We start from the raw sequence: 19,242 nt of genomic DNA on the forward strand, positions 1-19,242 counted from the left end.
AGATCTAAGCAGAGAGCACGACTATGATTTCAGTAAGTTCAATATAAAAAGATCAAAATGAAAAAAATCTCAGTAATTCTCTAACAATGCGGGAACTATTCTCAAAGCAGAGCTCAAATTAGCAATTAGGTGCTACTTTATTACATCATTGGCTCAAAAATTAACTCAGAAAACAAACCCCGAAAACTAGTTTCAAATGCTGCCATGCAAGCAACACAATCTGCTCACTTCACCGTATTTTTTGAGGTAGGTGAAATAAGATCCAAAAGGTGATCTCTTAAAACACACACACATACACACATACACACACACACACACACACACACACACACAACTAGATTCTTCTCATGAAACAATTTTGAGCAAACATGATTGGGGAAGAGCCTGGTATATCACATTAATCCAATGGATGGTGCTGAATAAATATGGCAGAACAAGATAATCTCAGTATAGTGGAATGAAATGCAATTAGCAAAACATTAAGTCTTCTTCTTAACTGTGGACTCCAGCAGAGTAGAAAATCTGCCCTACCAAATAGTAGTCTTCTTTTATAAGCTAGTCAGAAACATCTAAAAACATGTTTTAGGCTGGGAGCGGTGGCTCACTCCTGTAATCCCAGCACTTTGGGAGGCAAGATGGGCAGATCACCTGAGGTCAGGAGTTCAAGACCAGCCTGACCAACATGGAGAAACTCCATCTCTACTAAAAACAAAAATACAAAGTTAGCCAGGCATGGTGGAGGGCGCCTGTAATCCCAGCTACTACAGAGGCTGAGGCAGGAGAATTGCCTGAATGAACCCAGGAGGTGGAGGTTGCAGTGAACCGAGATCACGCCATTGCACTCCAGCCTGGGTAACAGGAGTGAAACTCTGTCTCAAAAAGAAAAAAAAGTTTTACTCTACTAGAAATGTGAGTAAGTTTTGCATACCATTTATTAATTAGGTAAGTTAATTAACGTATCTGGACCTCAGATTTCTTACACACAGAATGACGTAAATTTGTCTAGATCAAGCATCTGTTAACTACAGTCTAAGAGCCAAATCTAGCCCACCACTATTTACTTTTTTAATAAATTGGAAGATACCCAGGTACAGTCGTCTATCAATTGTCTATGGCAGATTTTACATCACAGTGGCACAGCTGAACAGCTGCAGCAGAGACACATTTACTCCCTAGCTCTTTACTGAAAAAAGTTTACTGATCCCAGTTCTCAATCAGTGGTTCCCAAACTTCAGTCTACATAAAAAGTATCAATGATATATGGCAAAATTCATACAATAATAATCATGAAATACAAACATACATACACAGAGACAGGTTTAACAAGTTAAACATTTTTATAAAGAACTGCTCCTATTTCAAAATTATTTCACTCCTACACTTCTGTTGTTAAAACGTGAAATGATACTGGCAGTAAATGGCAGTTTTTTTAAAGGTCTTACTGGCAAAATTGTAATAGTCGTGTGTGTGTTGTACTTTATTTTACTCTACTTTGTATTCAATTTTACTTGTCTATGACGTGGAACCAATGGTACAGTCAATATTTAGATTTCTTACTGCTTAAACCTAAGGACAATAGCCAACAAACTTAAGAAACTGTAAGGTAGGAAGAGTATCTTAACACCTGTATTCCACAAAATAACTAGCACATTGCCTGTCTTCTAAAAAACATTCAAAACCTTGAATTTTCCACAGAAACAATAAACATGGCCAGGCATGGTGGCTCATGCCTGTAATCCTAGCACTTTGGGAAGCCAACACAGGTGGACTGTCTGACCTCAGGAGTTCGAAACTAGCCTGGGCAACTTGGTGAAAGCCCATCTCTACTAAAACACCAAAAATTAGCAGGGTGTGGAGGCATGTGCCTGCAGTCCCAGCTATTCAGGAAGCTGAGGTAGGAGAACTGCCTGACCCCGGGAGGCAGAGGTTGCAGTGAACTGAGATCGTACCACTGCACTCCAGCGTGGGCTACAGAGCAAGATTCTGAGAAAGAAAGAAAAGAAAAAGGAAAGGGAAAGGAGAAGGGGAAGGGGAAGGGGAAGGGAAAGGAAGATGGAGGGAGGAAGGGAGGAAGGAAAAAAGGAAGGAAGGAAGGAAGGAAGGAAGGAAGGAAGGAAGGAAGGAAGGAAGGAAGGAAGGAAGGAAGGAAGGGCGAGAGAGAGAGAGATTAAATATCCAAGTCAGCAAAGAAAATAAATTTATCTCACAATATATCAAGAGCAGTAACAATGTTAGGATACAACCAGATCACCAAACACAGTATTAGCTCTCCAGAAATTCACTGAATTGAACTTAGAATGCCAAATTTTCTCACCTTCACACGCTACAGTGAGAGACAGACACCACAGATTCCTTGAATTCTTATGAGCTAAATGAGATGTCCAAGCCCCATAGAAACTCAGGAAAAGAATGAAAACAAGACAACAGAGGAGGGGAAAATGAAATGAAATGGTAAAGTGAGAAAGGGGAGTATACTGAGTTGAAGCAAGGGTGAGTGGGGTCTTTTACTCCTGTAAATTTCAATCTTTTTTTTTTTCTTTACCAACATTACTGCCACCACTAACCAATACCTAATTTTTCCATCTTGGGCCATCACTCCCTAGGTTCGCCTAGAAATAATTTCAGTCTCTATCAGGTAGTTTTCTGATATAACAAGCATCAAAATGTTCCAGAAACACTAATAGGAGAAAAACTGAAAAGTTTACATTGAGCAAACGCTACTCATAGTTATTTTTTCTCAAAACCGTAGAAATACTGAAGAGCTATACTTTCCCAGCAGAATTCAATGGTATTTGTTTATAGTACTTCAATGAAGGTAGAAATATTCTTTGAGAATCATTATTGAAGAGTTAAACTGAGTACAGGAATAAAATGTTAGTATGCTGGAGTGAACTCTAAAGCTGAGAACGTAGAGCTAAAACCTTTGGAGAAAAGACCATTCAACTCACACACAAATTCCAGCAGGAGGGCACGAAGGAACAAATCACAGGATTCAATCCATGCCAGCTCTGTCAGAGGACAGTTCTCTTCCCCAGAACAGAGAATTCCTACATCGTAACATGAAACTATGATCACATCCTCACACTTGCTTCTAATCTGAACGCGAGATTAGAACAGGAGAGGTGGTGGAGGAAAAGGAAGGTATCTGACACAGAGGGAAATGAAGAACTGGGAATGGAAAGGTAAGAGAAGGAGAAATACCAAGAAGAGGAAATAGAAAGGTGAAATGTTTGTGACTTCTAGACTATAAGACCAAGATAGCTGCCCTAAGACAGTAAAGTCTGAAGAAGCTGTAATTGATGGAAACTATTAGACCAGAACTTTTATTCTGATAAAAGGATATTAACTAGTGATAAATTTTAAAGCTAAAATATCTGTCCAAATGATTAAAATAATGCAAGTTTCCATAAATAGAGAACTTGATAATTATAATTCATTCCAAAAATGGAATATTATGTAGCTTTTAAAAGAAATGAGAGAAATTCTTTAGATAATGAAATAGAAAGATGCCCATGAATATACTGAGAGGAAAAAAATAACCAGGAAGTTTTATTATTTAGAGTATTATATTCTGTACCAATTTGAGTTTAAAAAATTTTAAATACAAATTAAAAAATACGTATCAAACTGTTAAATGCTACTTCTTTAAAGGGTGGAAAGGGATGGAAACTGGCTATTTCAGCTTTATGCACTCTATATTATTTAAATTTTATCATTAATTTAGTTACTTTCATAATGAAATAAATTATTTTAAGATTATTGGCTGGGCACGGTGGCTCACGCCTGTAATCCCAGTACTTTGGAAAGCCAAGGCCAGCAGATCACCTGAGGTCAGGAGCTCAAGACCAGCCTGCCCAACATGGTGATGAAACCCCGTCTCTTCTAAAAATACAAAACATCAGGCATCAGGCACGGTGGCTCACACCTATAATCCCAGCACTTTGGGAGACGGAGAGGAGTGGATCACAAGGTCAAGAGATCAAGACCATTCAGGCCAACTTGGTGAAACCCTGTCTCTACTAAAAATTAGCCGGGTGTGGTGACGACACCTGTAATCCCAGCTACTTGGGAAGCTGAGGCAGGAGAATCGCTTGAACCTGGGAGGCAGAGGTTGCACTGAGCTAAGATCGCGCCACCGCACTCCAGCCTGGGCCACAGAGTGAGACTCAGTTTGAAAAAGAAAAAAAAAGTAGGCGGGTGTGGTGGTGGGCACCTGAAATCCCAGCTACTAGTGAGGCTGAGGCAGGAGAATCACTTGAACTGGGGAGGTGGAGGTTGCAGTGAGCCAAGATTGCACCATTGTGCTCAGGTGTAGGCAACAAGAGAGAAACTTCGTCTCAAAAAAAAAAAAATGCTTATTTTTCTAATATTAAGAAAAGTAGAGAAACATTATTTTAACCTAGATGATAAACTGCCCAGTTGATGGCTGCTGGATCTGCGTGAGAATATACCAGGGTAGGAAGAATATCTATGAAAGGGAACAGACATCAATAATATCTGAGATATAATTATACCTAAACAGACTGTATTTTGATAAAAATGAAGAAAATGGTATATATCTAATAGAAATAAAGCCAAAATGTTATAATATAGTATTTCAAATCTGCATATTATGTCCCTACTTGAAAATTCATTATTACTGTTTCTATACATATTGTGCAATAGTATTAAGAGCTATAAAGAGGGCTGACACAGCCTTACAGCAGGAAATTTAATTATGACATTTTCTGAGTAAGGTAATCTGCATAATCGCTAAGTAAAAAGCAGATTACTATTCAGTAAGACATCTTTAAAATGATTTTGTAAATTAAGACCAACTGTATTCCCTTTCCAACACAGAAATGAAAGGGAGATATTGTCCATTTTAGCGTGTTTATGCTGATTGATAATCCCATTGTTTTCCATTTTGAAAAGTCTAGATAGTAACACCCAGTGTTATTCTTAAAAATAATCTTACTTGGATTTAATTTTCAGAATAAGGACCTATAATGAAGGCACTAGAATTACATGAAAATGGTGACAAAAGTAAATCCAAGAATTACACAAGGAAAACTTCAACAGCACTTGCAATATTCTGTCAAAGATTGGGTGAGATGTATATATAGTATAACTTTGTCACATATATGTAACACATATTGTTCTGAAAATAACAAATTTCATAGTAACAATACAACTTAATAAAGCTGAGTTAAATAAACATATTTGAGACACTTAGTGAGGTTATATAAAATGTAGTATTAATCCCTTATCTGTAATTTCTGTTACCAGCAGTCAACCATGGTCTGAAAATATTAAACAAAAGATTCCAGAAATTAACAATTCATAAGATTTAAATTGTAAGCCATTCCGAATATCATGATAAAATCGTGCACTGTCCTCTGCTTCCTGTCACCAGCAACGTGAATCATTCCGTTATCTAGTTTATCCATGCTGTATACAAGTCAATTAGTCACTTAGCAGCCCTCTTATCAGATTAAAAAAAAAAAACCCCATGGTGTGTATAGGGTACTATCTGAGGTTTCAGACATCCACTGGGGGTCTTGGAATGTATTCCCTGAGGGTAAGAGAAAACCACTGTATTATCACTTTGAAATGGCAGTTTCCCAAGACAATATCTAGGTAACAGAAAGCGTTTCCCTTCACTAAAAGAAGTAAAGCCACATAACATTTGGTTGCTTTGCCTATTTTACCTCAAAACTGAAGAAAAACTTTCATGGGCTACCTGAATCAAATCAATTTTGCTGTAAAGATTCTTTTTTGTTTTGAGACCGAGTTTTGCTCTTGTTACCCAGGCTGGAGTGCAATGGCGCGATCTCGGCTCACTGCAACCTCCGCCTCCTGGGTTCAGGCAATTCTCCTGCCTCAGCCTCCTAAGTAGCTGGGATTACAGGCACATGCCACCATGCCCAGCTAATTTTTTGTATTTGTAGTAGAGACGGGGTTTCACCATGTTGACCAGGATGGTCTCGATCTCTTGACCTCGTGATCCACCTGCCTCCACCTCCCAAAGTGCTGGGATTACAGGCTTGAGCCACTGCACCCAGCCTGCTGTAAAGATTCTTAACTAAGACAATCCCAATTTTAGGAACTGCATAATAGATAAATTACCATGTTAAATTAAGATTATTTAATATGCTTTTGCTTTGCTGGTAATAGGTCAATGCTTATTGAACCTCAAAAACTTAATTTTTCTAGTATCTACTAATTGTATTCCTTACTATTCACCTTCCATGGAATAAAAGAAATGTAATATGCAATAAAAATTTATTGAATAAAATAAGTAATTTTCATCACTTTTAGTTCAGCATCGGCTCATGTGCCAAATACAAGCTTGGCATTTATTTCTCTAAATTAAAAATACTTTTAATTTTTCAAGGCATTTTCATTGGAACTAATACCCAAAACCTCCCCCATGCCATAGATCTTAACACAATTTTGCAGAAAAGGAATCACAGGTTCACTGAGTTATATTCAGTTATCCCATGTATATTCTCCAAGTGCCTGTCACTGTTCTAGGGACTGGGAATATAGCAGTGAACAAAACAAAAATCTCCATCTTCATGGAAACTGCATTCTAGTAAAAAAAGACAGACATTAAAAAATCTTTAAGGTGTAAGGTGGTGGTAAATGTTTGGAGAAAAAGAAATCATGAAAGGAAGATAAGGTATATTCACACCATCGGCAAAAATCCAATAAAAATCTAGGTAACAGCGAATTGGTGGAAGATGTCAGAACTCTGAAATGTGGTTCTTTTCAGTAGAATTACCAGCTTTTTAAGAAGGTGTCATTAACTAAATATATTTCTATAATACTTTTCTTGTACGCCACTCTCTGAAAAGTAACTGTTAAAGCTGGGTGGAGTGGCATGTCCCTGTAGTTCCAGCTACTTGGGAAACTAAGGCAGGATGATTGCTTGAGTCCAGGAGTTTAAGATCAGCCTAACGTAGTCAGACTCCCATTTCTTTCTTTTCTTTTTTTTTTTTAAGTAGCTTTCAAGAAAGAACTGTTAGCAGCATGTTATTTAAAAATCCTTCCTACCTCACTGTATAAACTGACTCACCAACCAACAAAATTAAATACACACAAAAAACCGGCAGAAATTTCTTGACTTTTCCTACTTACCATAAGCATTGGGGAAGTCCCCAGGTCCTGGTCCAGGATAAAAAGGACCTGGCCCCGGCGGCTGAACTGGATATTGCTGTGGAGGCCCAACATAAGGAGGGCCACTATGACGATACTAGAAAAGAGAAAGTACAAACATTTAGAAATAATATAGTATCTTGGGGGAGAAAACATAATGAAATGAAGGAGGAGAAGGAGGAGGAGTTAGAGGAGGAGGAGGGGGAGGGGGGAGGAGGGAAGGAGGAAGGAAGAAGGAAGAAGGAAGAAGAAAGAAGAAAGAAAAAGAAGAAAGTAGCTTACTATAGAAAGTAAAGTTATCTGTGTAAGAGAATCATTTAAATGAGGCAAAGCCACTGGGCCTCATTCAAAATGCTTGCTTGCCATTAAGATACAATGATAATGAAGAGAAAGGTGCAGCTCAGTAAAGTCATACAACGTATCAGTGCACAGGCAGACATGAGCTCACTGTAAAATTATCTCGGGCTGGTAACTTTTCAATGACATTAAAAGATGTCAGGAACAGCATAATCACTGAGTCCATTTTAGAGCAGTTGGTTGTGGCGAAGGGATGTGAGAAAGCAAGGAGATAAAAACAATTTCTCTATCATTTAAAAAAATTTTAAGTTCACAGATGTAGAAATATCTTCATATAGCATAATAAAAAATCACAATATGGCTAGATTTGTAACCAATAAAACAGTTCACACATCACCAAAAACTAATGCCATAATTCATCCTCCCAGCTCCCTCTGAGAAGAATCTGGGTTAATTCCCACTCTACTGCTGGACCACCTAGGCCTCAAAGATACTTTACCTGTGGTATACAGTACTGAGGACCCTGGGGCACTGGATACGGCATGGGCAGATGGTTAACCATCATGATGTGCTGATTAGCCTGATACACTGCAGTGGGTGTCTGTGCACCAGGACGAATGGAAGGACTGCTGTTCGGGATGGTAGCTCTAGGAGGCTGTATTTGAGGCCTCTGGAAAAACTGGAAAGAGGAGGAAAAAAAAATTTTTAATTTTTTTTTTTTTTTTTTTTAACAAAGAGGAATATATAAATACTGTCTCCTTTTCTTCACTAATAGAAATCTGGTCAACTTGAATTATAAATACAATATGCATAAAAAGAATAAATTACCTATTGCTGGGTTCCCAAAAACATACCACATTAGGGCAAGCTCTTAGCAGTATCATCACATATCTGAAAACAGTAGGGTAGTTCCAACTTTTACATTTTGGCTATTTTAAAATACAAATTCTATACCATAATTATTAGTTTCAAAATGTATAATCAAGTATAACAAAAGTAGCTGGTAATTCTCTATTATATAAAAGAACTGACTCTGATAAACAGTAAGTGGTTCATTATCAACTCATTAAAAATTAAAAGTAGTCTCCTAAAAGACCGCTGCTCAGGTAATTTTTTCACATACTTAGAAGAACAAGGAATCTCTTTGATCATAAAATATTTACCCAGTCCATCAGGGTCAAGCTAAATTAAACCATCTGTTCTCTTGTCACATGCCGAACTAAGCAGTTTTTTTCCTCTCCAAAAGGTGGCACAATCCAATACTGAGCTGAGTCAAATTTTGCTTTCTAGAATAGTCTGCAATAAAAGTGGACAATCTAGACAGGCCTAAGAATGATCTAGAATGAGCAGAGTTCAAATCTCTCAAATGGCAACGAGTACCTGTATTTATAATTTTCATTGCAGGCTTAAAAGCCCAACATAACAATAGTAAATTTCCAATGTGAATGTATCCATTCATCAGCAATCAATCTCATTGTAATAATAATAAGCAGACTGAGTTATAAAGAGGCCATGCAGAACCAGTAGTTTGTTACCTGGATAGGTCTGAATCCTCCCTTCAAATATGAAGCAAGAAAGCAGCAGGAAACAGAAAGAAAGCCAATGGGAAAGCTTACAGATCAGTCAGAAGGCACAGGACATAGCATGCAGCTAGCAAAAATATCTTTCTATTTAGTAATAATAGGAGAAGAAAGAAGACTAGAAAATCAGAATGACAAGTCTTCACTTGAGAATTCAAGCACACGTAGAAGAATCAAGTCACATTTAATTGAAAATAAATCCAGTGGCAAAAATCCTTGATTATTATTAACAGCCACAAGTTACAGTAGTGTGCAAGGAAATGTCTGCTTGGTGGTACAAGTACAGTTAGGACTACTAGTTCCTAGTCCTGGATCTCACGATCACCCATTTCATGATCTGGCATTGTCTACCATCTCTATGATCTACTCACCATCTGTGTCATTTGTTATTTTTGTAGAAGTCCTAAGAAATAACTAAACTTTTCAATATATATCAGACTCTTCGTGACAGAGACTTGCTCGTTTTAACTAATCAGGCATATAAGGGGGCACTTATAGCTCTAAAATGGAGAACTATAATAACAATCTTAAAATAGAGTCTTGCCCCAAAATAAATAAAGCAGCAAAATATTTGTTGCTATTGGTCCAAATAAAGCCAAGCTTCAACCTTTGGGCCCACTCTGGTCTTATTTTGTCCTACTCTTAGGCATCAAGCTACCCACAGACGGTATAACTAACTTCATCTGGTGCTCAAATGGAAGAACTGGGATCTAGTGTCTAAAGCTCATCCCCATTAAATCTTCATACCCCAGGGCAAAAAAGGCCCTAAAGGGATTAAGTCACAGAAAAGCCACAGGCAGAAAGGTATAGCAGGAGAATGGAATAAATGGGGGAATCTAAAGGGGCAGGCCACAGACAGTAGGTGATGGAGATGAAAGGAAAGCACAAGAGGCAAAGTTGATAACACAGGAACCCGGGCTGGACTACAACTACAGCAACCATCTTCTAGTTTTCTCCACTGATACTGTTTTGGTGACAGACATTTTTTTGTTGGCTGCTAACAAGAACAATAAAGTAGTAAACAGTCCATTATAGGACTGCATTTCTCATAATTACAAAGCAGACAGAATCTATTATGCATCAATGTATGTGATCTGTAAACACCATTTCAGAAACAAATGTAGTATTTTTACAACGTAGTTAATATATTAGGAGCCACAAAAATTATATGAGCCTCAAGGAGGGAAGAGTCACTATCTGCTCTACTTACTAAGCATTACTAAATGACACAGGCAGAAGGTAAAAATCTTAATACTGAAATATCCTTTGAAATCAACTGTAGAGGGCACCCAAGATCAAGGGCATATCAAATGAACACAGGTGATTATCTATTACGTTATCATTAAATAATGTCAAAGTACTCATATGTTGCCTGAAGAAATAGGATGTTGTGGGTGGTAAGGAGAGGAGAAAGAAAACTAACCCATTAACTTATGCAGAGTAAGAAAAATAGATGTGGGCAATGTTTTCCAAAAATTCTAACAGTCTGTATGTGAAATATTTTCTTACCATTATTTTCCACATGTTCTGATGAAACTTTTAACCAACCTGTCCAGAATAACTGAAGTTATATCTTATTCAAGGAGGTTTCTGAACAGTATGAAACTATTTTCTTCAGTAACTTTAAAGTAAAAACAGTGTTTCTAATGATATTCCTAATATTAACAGATAGTTGAACTAAAAAGCCACAAAATATGTGCTTCTATTGACATACTAATTTTTGTACATTAAGAATTCAGCTTTAAAGCTGAAGAGAAATGTATAAAGCACCAACCTAAGCATTTTACATATCTACCTATAGCTATGTCTGTCTATCTATATCTATATCTATACATATATATGTATGTATTTATTTTTTTTTTTTGAGATGGGATCTTGCTGTGTGACCCAGGTTGGAGTGTAGTGGCATGATCTCAGCTCACTGCAACCTCCACCTCCCAAGTTCCAGCAATTCTCTTGCCTCAGCTTCCCAAGTAGCTGGGACTAGAGGTGTGTGCCACCGTGCCCAGCTAATTTTTTGTATTTTTAGTAGAGATGGGTTTTCACCATGTTAACCAGGATGGTCTCCATTTCCTGACCTCATGATCTGCCCACCTCGGCCTCCCAAAGTGCTGGGATTATAGGCATAAGCCACCAGCCAACATACATATTAACTCATGCTCACAACTGACCTTGAAGGCAAGTACTATTATTAATAGGTCATGAGATACATGTAAAAACTGAGGAACAGAGAGATTAAATAACTTGCTGAAAGCCCCCCATCTATATCTAAAACACAGTCAGGTTATAGGCATATACTTTTACTTTTAATTGTTACACATACTACCTCTCATGAAATGGAATACCCCAATATTTTATAATAGCCCAGGAAAAATCTTTTCTTTACAAATGCTGAAGGGATGTGGCAGGATCTTTATCCAACTATACAACAGGTAGCATGTCCCTCAACCATGATTGATTCCTGGTAAAAAAAATTTTCCATCAAGTTACTTCACAAAATACATGCTTATCATTCAAGAAAACAAATTTCTTCTACCTACCAACTCAAATTCTCTATCTCCATAAAAGTGACTGAAACTTGTTCATATGCTAAAAGCATATCCTTGGCATACCATTTTACAGACCTACTTTTCCTCAACTTCAGTGCACTAATATTTTTTACAACAGTCTATCTGCAGCTGTGTTTTTTACTTAAAAGTACAGGATCACTTACACACACACGCACGCACCAGAATAGATTCTTGAAAAGCCATCGTGACTACAAATGCCAAAAAACAAAAAAAGATAAATTCTCCTTTTTGTACTCCTTCCTAACCATTCAATTACAAATGCATAATTAGATTTAATAGTAATACAAGAAATTCAGATTCTGAGTTGGGCAAGCATAGCAGAAAACCACAGGTTATTAAAAGGAATATATAAATGGGCTTTCCCAAACTGCTTGCAATCCTTCAAATTCCTTTTCTTCTCAGCTGAGTGATGAAAAATCACTAAGCGTCAAACTCTCCTGAATGGAAGGAGCCATTTAGACTCACCATCCACCTGAAGTCTGAATAACTTTTACAACATGCCAGTGGGGATATGAAACTTTAGCAGCTTAAGATACAAATCCTTTTCATAGTTAAATGGAGTTCAGACACTGTAAAACCCTTCCTTCTACTAGCGCCCAATTTTTCTCCCTATATCACCTATCCACTTGTTTCATCTCTATCTCTAAAACCACAAAGAAGTCAAATCCTTCTCCCTAAGTGACAGACCACTAAGTTATCTGAACACTGCCATCACTGCCAATTTTCACAGCACTATTTTTTTGTTTTAAGCCAATCATAACCCTCTCCTCCATCTTGTCCCTCCAACCAAGATTTTTAATTCCCTAACCAGCTTCATCTTTTTCCTGTTCCAACACAAAGGTATTGATGTGGAGTCTGCCCAGAATGTACTTGGCACTCACTCAAAAAAGATGTGTTGCTGACTGAAAGGGCAATATACCTCTCTTATTCCTCCCAACTCCGAATCCATTAATGAACCCAAGAATCACATAAGCACTTCTGTCAACCATATTTTACTACTGATTGGTACTGATTTACATTCATTTAAAGTGATTAAATCCTCTTTACACATAACCTGGCTAAAGGAGCCATGTTCTTCACTTCAGTGTGTACTCTTACAATTGTTTTTTGAAGCTCATATACCAGATTTTATAGTTTGTAACTCGGAAAATTTATCTGGCTAAACAACCCATCGTTTCAGATTGTATCAATTGCATGACAACTGCAAACTACAGCATCATTACAAAACCCAACATAAGTGTCACTTTTCCAAGTAAGTGATAAAAATGCTGCAAAAGGCTAGGCAGAGAAAAGAGAACCATGTGCAACATAAAAACCACCTCCTAAACTTCATTTCAATCTGTTTTAAGTCTTTCATCTTTCAATGGTTTATTATTAATATGCCAGGAGGATGGCAGAGGAAGGTGAAAACTAATTTGAGGTAGTATTTTGGGCAGATCCAACAAGATCTTTTAAAACAGAGGGTGAAGTTAGCATACCTATATATTGCTTACTTTCCCAGAAACACTCCAGAAGCCAGAAGAAAAAATGTTTCCTCTTTGAAAATCCTTCTAAAGATGCAGTATTTCATATCATTACCCAAAGTTTCCTTATCAAAAACATCTAACAAATGATGTTTGAATGTGCTAATTATGAAATATGGTTTTTCATGACTTTGCTCACTAAAAGCATGAAAAGACAAAAACACCTCTAACAAATTACGTAACAGAAATTCTCTGAAATCCATCTTTTCATTTTCAGCAACTAGAAAAATCCTATTTAATCACATTAGATATTCCCATGTGCGGAAACACTCTGAGCACAAGCACACCTCATTCCATTCTGCTTTGCTTTGCATTATAGATATTGCATTTATTATTTATTTATTTTTTTTTTTACAAATTGAAGGTTTGTGAAGTCCTTGTGTTGAGAAAGCCTATCAGCACCATTTTTCCAACAGCATGTGCTCATTTCATGTTTGTCACATTTTAGTAATTCTCCTTTCAATTTTTACATTATTATATCTGTTACGGTGATGTGTGATCACTGACCTTTGATGTTATCATTTTAACTGGGAGCACCAAGAAGTGCACTCAGAGAAGATAGCAAACTTGAGAAAGTTGTGTGTTCTGACTGCTCCACTACTATCTGTTGTCCCCCGCTACCTCCATCTGTCTCATCTCCTTGGACCTTCCTATTCAGCAGACACAACAATACTGGAGTTAGGCCATTACATCAAAATTAATACCAAACAGTGGACTTTATGTGGTCTTATGCCATATCTCACTTTAAATAAAAACCATAAATGACTAAGCTTAGTGAGGAAGGCATGTAAAAAGCTGAGACAAGCTGAAAGCTAGTTCTCTTGTGCCAAAAGCCAAGTTGTAAATGCAAAGAGTAAGTTCTTGGAGGAAATTTAAAGTGCTACTCCAAGTGACCACACAAATGATAAGAAAACAAAACAGCCTTATTGCTGATCTGGAGAAAGTTCGAGAAGTTTGGATAGATCAAACTAACCACAACATTCCCTTAAACCAAAATGTAATCCAAAGCAAGGTCCTAACTCTCTTTTCAATTCTGTGAAGGCTGAGAGAGGTAAGAAAGCTACAGAGAAAAGTTTGAAGCTAGCAGAGGTTAGCTCATGAAGTTTAATGAAAGCAGCTGTCTCCATAACATAAAAGTGCAAGGTGAAGCAGCAAGTGCTTATAGAGAAACTGCTTCAAGTTATCTAGAAGATCCAGCCACGATAACTGATGAAAGGGCCTACACTAAACACAGGATTTTCAGTGCAGATGAAACAGCCATCTAGTGGAACAAGATGTTACAGATTGACTTCTCTGTAGCTAGTACTTTCATAGCTACTGAGAACTCAATGCCTGGCATCAAAGCTTCAATAGGCTGACTCTACTGTTAGGGGCTAACATAGCTGGTGACTTTAATTTGAAGCCAACATTTATTTACTATCTGGAAAAATCCTAGGGCCCTTAAGAATTATGCTAAATTTACTCTGACTATGCCCTATAAATAAAACAACAAAGCCTGAATGATAGCACATCTGTTTGCAGCATGGTTTACTGGCTATTTTAAGGCCACTACTATAGAGAGCTTAGATTCGTTTCAAAATATTACTGCTTACTGGGAAAACACCTAGTCACCCAAGAGCTCTGAGAGAAATGTATAAGAAGATTAATGTTGCTTTCATGCCTGCTCACACAACATCCACTATGCAGCCTATGGATGGAGTTAATTTTGTGATTCATGGGAGAGGAGAGGAGAAAAGTTAATTTTGTGATTCATGGGAGAAGTCCAAAATATCAACATAACATATTTGATATCAAAATATCAAAATAACAAGCATTTGGAAGAAGTTAATTCCAATACTTGTGGATGACTTGGAGGGGTTCAATGGAAGAAGTAAGTGCTGATGTGGTAGAAATAGCAAGAGAGCTAGAATTAGAAGTAGAGCCTAGGCCTGGTAGAGTGGTTCACACCTGTAATCCCAGCATTTTGGGAGGCCGAGGCAGGTCAATCACCTGAGGTCAGGAGTTTGAGACCAGCCTGACCAACATGGTGAAACCCCTTTCTGTACTAAAAACATAAAACATTAGCTGGACGTGGTGGTGGATGCCTGTAATCCCAGCTACTCCGGAGGCTGAGACAGGAGAATTGCTTGAACCTGGGAGGTGGAGGTTGGAGTGAGCCAAGATTGTGCCACTGCACTCCAGCCTGGGCAACGATAGCAAAATTCCATCTTAAAAAAAAAAAAAAAAAAAAAAAAAGTAGAGCCTGAAGATGTGACTGACTACTGCAATCTCATGATATTACCTAAACCTAGTTGATGGAGCAGCAGCAGAGTTTGAGCAGATTGACTCTAATGATAAAAAAAGAAAGTTCTACTGTGGGTAAAATGCTGTTAAACAGCATCACATGCTACAGAGAAATCTTTCATGAAAATACGAGTCCATCGGCCAAGTGCAGTACCTCACGCCTATAATCCCAGCACTTTGGGAGGTCAATGCAGTCACTTGAGGTCAGGAGTTCGAGACCAGCCTGGCCAATATGGTGAAACCCCTACTCTGCTAAAAATAGAATAAATTAGCTGGATGTTGTAGCATGTGCCTATAGTTTCAGATACTCAGGAAGCTAAGGCAGGAGAATTGCTTGAACATGGAAGGTGAAAGCTGCAGTGGGCAGAGATCACACCACTGCACTCCAGCCTGGGTGACAGAGCAAGACTCTGTTTCAGAATAAAAAAGAAGAGTCCACTAATGTGGCCAACTTTATTTGTCTTATTTCAAGAAACTGCCACCGGCACCTGAACCCTCAGCAACCACTACCCTAATCAGTCAGCAGCCATCTACACTGAAGCAAGACGCTTCACCAGCAAAAAGATTACAACTCACCGAAGACTGAAATAATCATCAGCATTTTTTAGCAAGAATGTATTTAGTTATTGGCCGGGCGTGGTGGCTTATGCCTGTAATCCTAGCACTTTGGGAGGCCGAGGCGGGCGGATTACGAGGTCAGGAGTTCAAGACCAGCCTGACCAACATGGTGAAATCCCATCTCTACTAAAAATACAAAAATTAGCCAGCATATTGGCACATGCCTGTAATCCCAGCTACTCAGGAGACTGAGGCAGGAGAATTGCTTTAACCCGGGATGCAGAGGTTGCAGTGAGCCAAGATTGCACCACTGCACTCCAGCCTGATAACAGAGCAAGACTAAGTCTCAAAAAAATAAAAATAAAAAAGGATTGAATTACTATATGTACATCATTTGCTTAGACATGATTCTAACTATTGCATAGTTAGAACACTACAGCATAGTGGAAACATAACATGTATACATATATACACTGGGAAACCACAAAATTCACATGACTTGAAGTGGTCTAGAACCAAGTCTGCGGTATCTCCAAGGTATGCCTGTATTTATTAACTTGCAAAGCAATACAAAATACGCTTCTGAAATCTCTACCTTTACGCAATATATAGAAGATTAAAAAGTAACAACTGCAATTAGAAATTGCTTTGGTGAATATCTTTTAGAAGTCTAAAGTACTCTTAAAGAACAGTACTATGATTCGCTGGCAAGTGATAATGGGACAAGCTTTAAAGAGTCCACATAATGGGATATCACTCAGGTGTCAATCTGATACGCTGTTGACCCATGATAATTTATAATGGAGATTATTCCATTCTAAATTTTTTTCTATATTTCCCTGCATGTGGTCAATATTACATAATCTAGGTTTCACTAAGAATCAGGATATGTAAGCCCTAGAGCTGAGTTGTTCAACACAGTAGCCACTAGCCATAGTTGACTACTTATATTAAAAATTCAGTTCTGGATCAGGCACAGTGGCTCATGCCTATAATCCCAGCACTTTGGGAGGCCAAGGTGAGTGGACTGCTTGAGGTCAGGAGCTTGAAATCGGCCTAGTCAACATGGTGAAATCCCAACCTCTACAAAAAATACAAAAATTAGTAGACCATGGTAGTGCATGCAGATAATTCCAGCTACTCAGGTGGCTGAGGCCCAAAAATCACTTGAACCTGGGAGGTGGAGGTTGCAGTGAGCTGAGATTGTGCCACTGCACTACAGCCTAGGTGACAGAAAGAGACTCTGTCTCAAAAAAAAAAAAAAAAATTCAGTTATTTAGCTGCATTAGCCACATTTAAAGTGCTCAGTAGCCACATATAGCTAGTAGAGCTATAGCAGTGAAAAGTACAAATACAGAACATTTTCATTATCACAGAAATTCTATTATTACACAGTGCTACCCTAGAGGTTCATGTCAGTAACAAGAGGTGTTCTGTCAGATGATAAAGGAGAGTCTTGGAAATGACCATTCTTATAAAATACTTCATTCATGCTAAAAAAAAAAAAATAGCTTGAGAGAAGATGAAAGGCAGGCAGTCTCACTGCTAAAGAAAACTGACACTTCCCAAGGACTTACTACATTTCAGACACTGTGATAGGCAAGTACTTTATCCTCACAACACCCATAGGACATACATGCAGTTATTATAACATCTCAATATTATATCATTTATGAGCATATTTTACCCATTCTGAATATCAGAAACCTGAGGCCCAAAGATAATTTGTAGTGACGCTGAAACTGAATATCAGTTTTACTGACTCCTAACATGTATTTTCTTCACTATCTATGCTGCTACTCTACAATTCCTTGTGAACAAGATACCAGATAAAACCACACATAACTCACTTGTATCAAGCTCCAAAAAACAAAGAATTTGTAAGGTCGTTAATTCAAAAAGTCATAAGATTGTATAGATGCTTTAGATGGCTTGCTATTCATATTCATTTAACTTTGATGTGCCAGGTTTGATCCAGAGACAAGCCCAAGCCTTCATTTATTTTACTTTCCAAATCTAATACATTACCTATAGTAATACAAACATATCTCGACAAGGAATATAACACCACATACTTCCAGTAAAGAAATCTTTAGAGATCATAATGAAAAAGAAATCTACATAAATCACCTATTCTTTTCAAAATTTTATTTTTCACAAAAAGAACCAAACCACAATAGGAAAACAAGTACAATTTCAATGCTTGCCACCAAGGAAGACATTTCTTGATGGCACATACTGCTGCTGCTGCTGCCAGAATACAGCATATTTTTCGGCATTTGTGAAAACTATGCAAACTAAAATCATATATCAAAAAACTGCACAGTGTTTTGTCCTATGAACACTTTAAAATACCATTTCCTTGGTCTTTCTCATAATGAAAAGACTGCTTAGTCATAGTATATAACCAACACCTGATCTCTGCTGTGAAACCCAAAAGTAAAATAAGGACAGGAACACAAGTGACTTTAAACCACAACTACACACATTTTAATGACCAAATACATAAAGTAAACAATACAAGTCAGAATCTAAATAATACCGAGTGGCTTGCTGTAATTCTCAGTGTACTTTCTGTTCTTTTGGTTTCTAATTACCTTGGGATTTTCAGAGAAAAAATAGTTGACATATCTCTAGAGCCAAGAGGGTTTGCATATAAAATGACTTGGTATTTCTTGTTTTATCTTTGAAGAAAACTGTAATTCTAAAAGCTCTTCAGGTTATAAAACACAAAAAGAATAGCTCATCCTTATTAATCTAAAGAATCCCCACAAAAGACAAAAGCTAATGGCAATATCAGAAAGAAGATGAGGCTGAAATAATCCTAACTGGAGCTCTAGCCCTCCAAACATAGTTAAAAGACCTTCTAAAATAAAAGAAGTTCCAAGAAATACACTCCAAAGCAGTTTCCTGATTCCACTAAGAACAAATAAAATGTTTACCATTTAAAATCTTGTTATTTTTGGTTTACTTCAATTCAGGTAACTCCATCTGACACGGGAAAAATACTGAAAGTTCTAGATTACTAAAGTGGATGATATTTTCTTTTCAGAAGCAATTAATTCCAAAAAGCCTACCTAAATAATTGTTGTTGGTTTTTGTTTTTTTTTTGCAATGGCTACAGAACAAACTTTGCAATTTTTACTAAGCATTGACAAAAAGTTTTATACTTGCTATCAGACTTTAGAAACAATAATCATTAAAAACATCATCCAACAACAAATTCCTTCAAAAAATAAATTGAGATATGGATGTAAAGTGATCAGAAAGGTAGCAACTGATGAAAAATGC

General features: G+C 37.4%; 1 protein-coding gene across 50 annotated transcripts in view; it reads right to left on the reverse strand.

Moving 5' to 3' along the window:
• EIF4G3 (eukaryotic translation initiation factor 4 gamma 3) overlaps positions 1 to 19,242 on the reverse strand; it is a 390,720-nt gene that overhangs the window by 171,634 nt on the left and 199,844 nt on the right. For 26 of the 50 annotated variants that reach the window (XM_078330644.1, XM_078330633.1, XM_035308045.3 and 23 more), the window contains 3 exons: positions 8,973 to 8,993; positions 7,937 to 8,116; positions 7,123 to 7,237 (listed from right to left, as the gene is read on the reverse strand). In XM_078330644.1, coding sequence (XP_078186770.1) covers positions 7,123 to 7,237; positions 7,937 to 8,116; positions 8,973 to 8,993 — 316 coding nt within the window. The remainder of the gene's footprint in view (positions 1 to 7,122; positions 7,238 to 7,936; positions 8,117 to 8,972; positions 8,994 to 19,242) is intronic. The other 24 variants (XM_078330654.1, XM_078330661.1, XM_078330664.1 and 21 more) reach the window with 1 other exon arrangement.

The sequence above is a fragment of the Callithrix jacchus genome, chromosome 7, assembly GCF_049354715.1.
Source record: "Callithrix jacchus isolate 240 chromosome 7, calJac240_pri, whole genome shotgun sequence".
NCBI classification, from domain to species: Eukaryota; Metazoa; Chordata; class Mammalia; order Primates; family Cebidae; genus Callithrix; species Callithrix jacchus.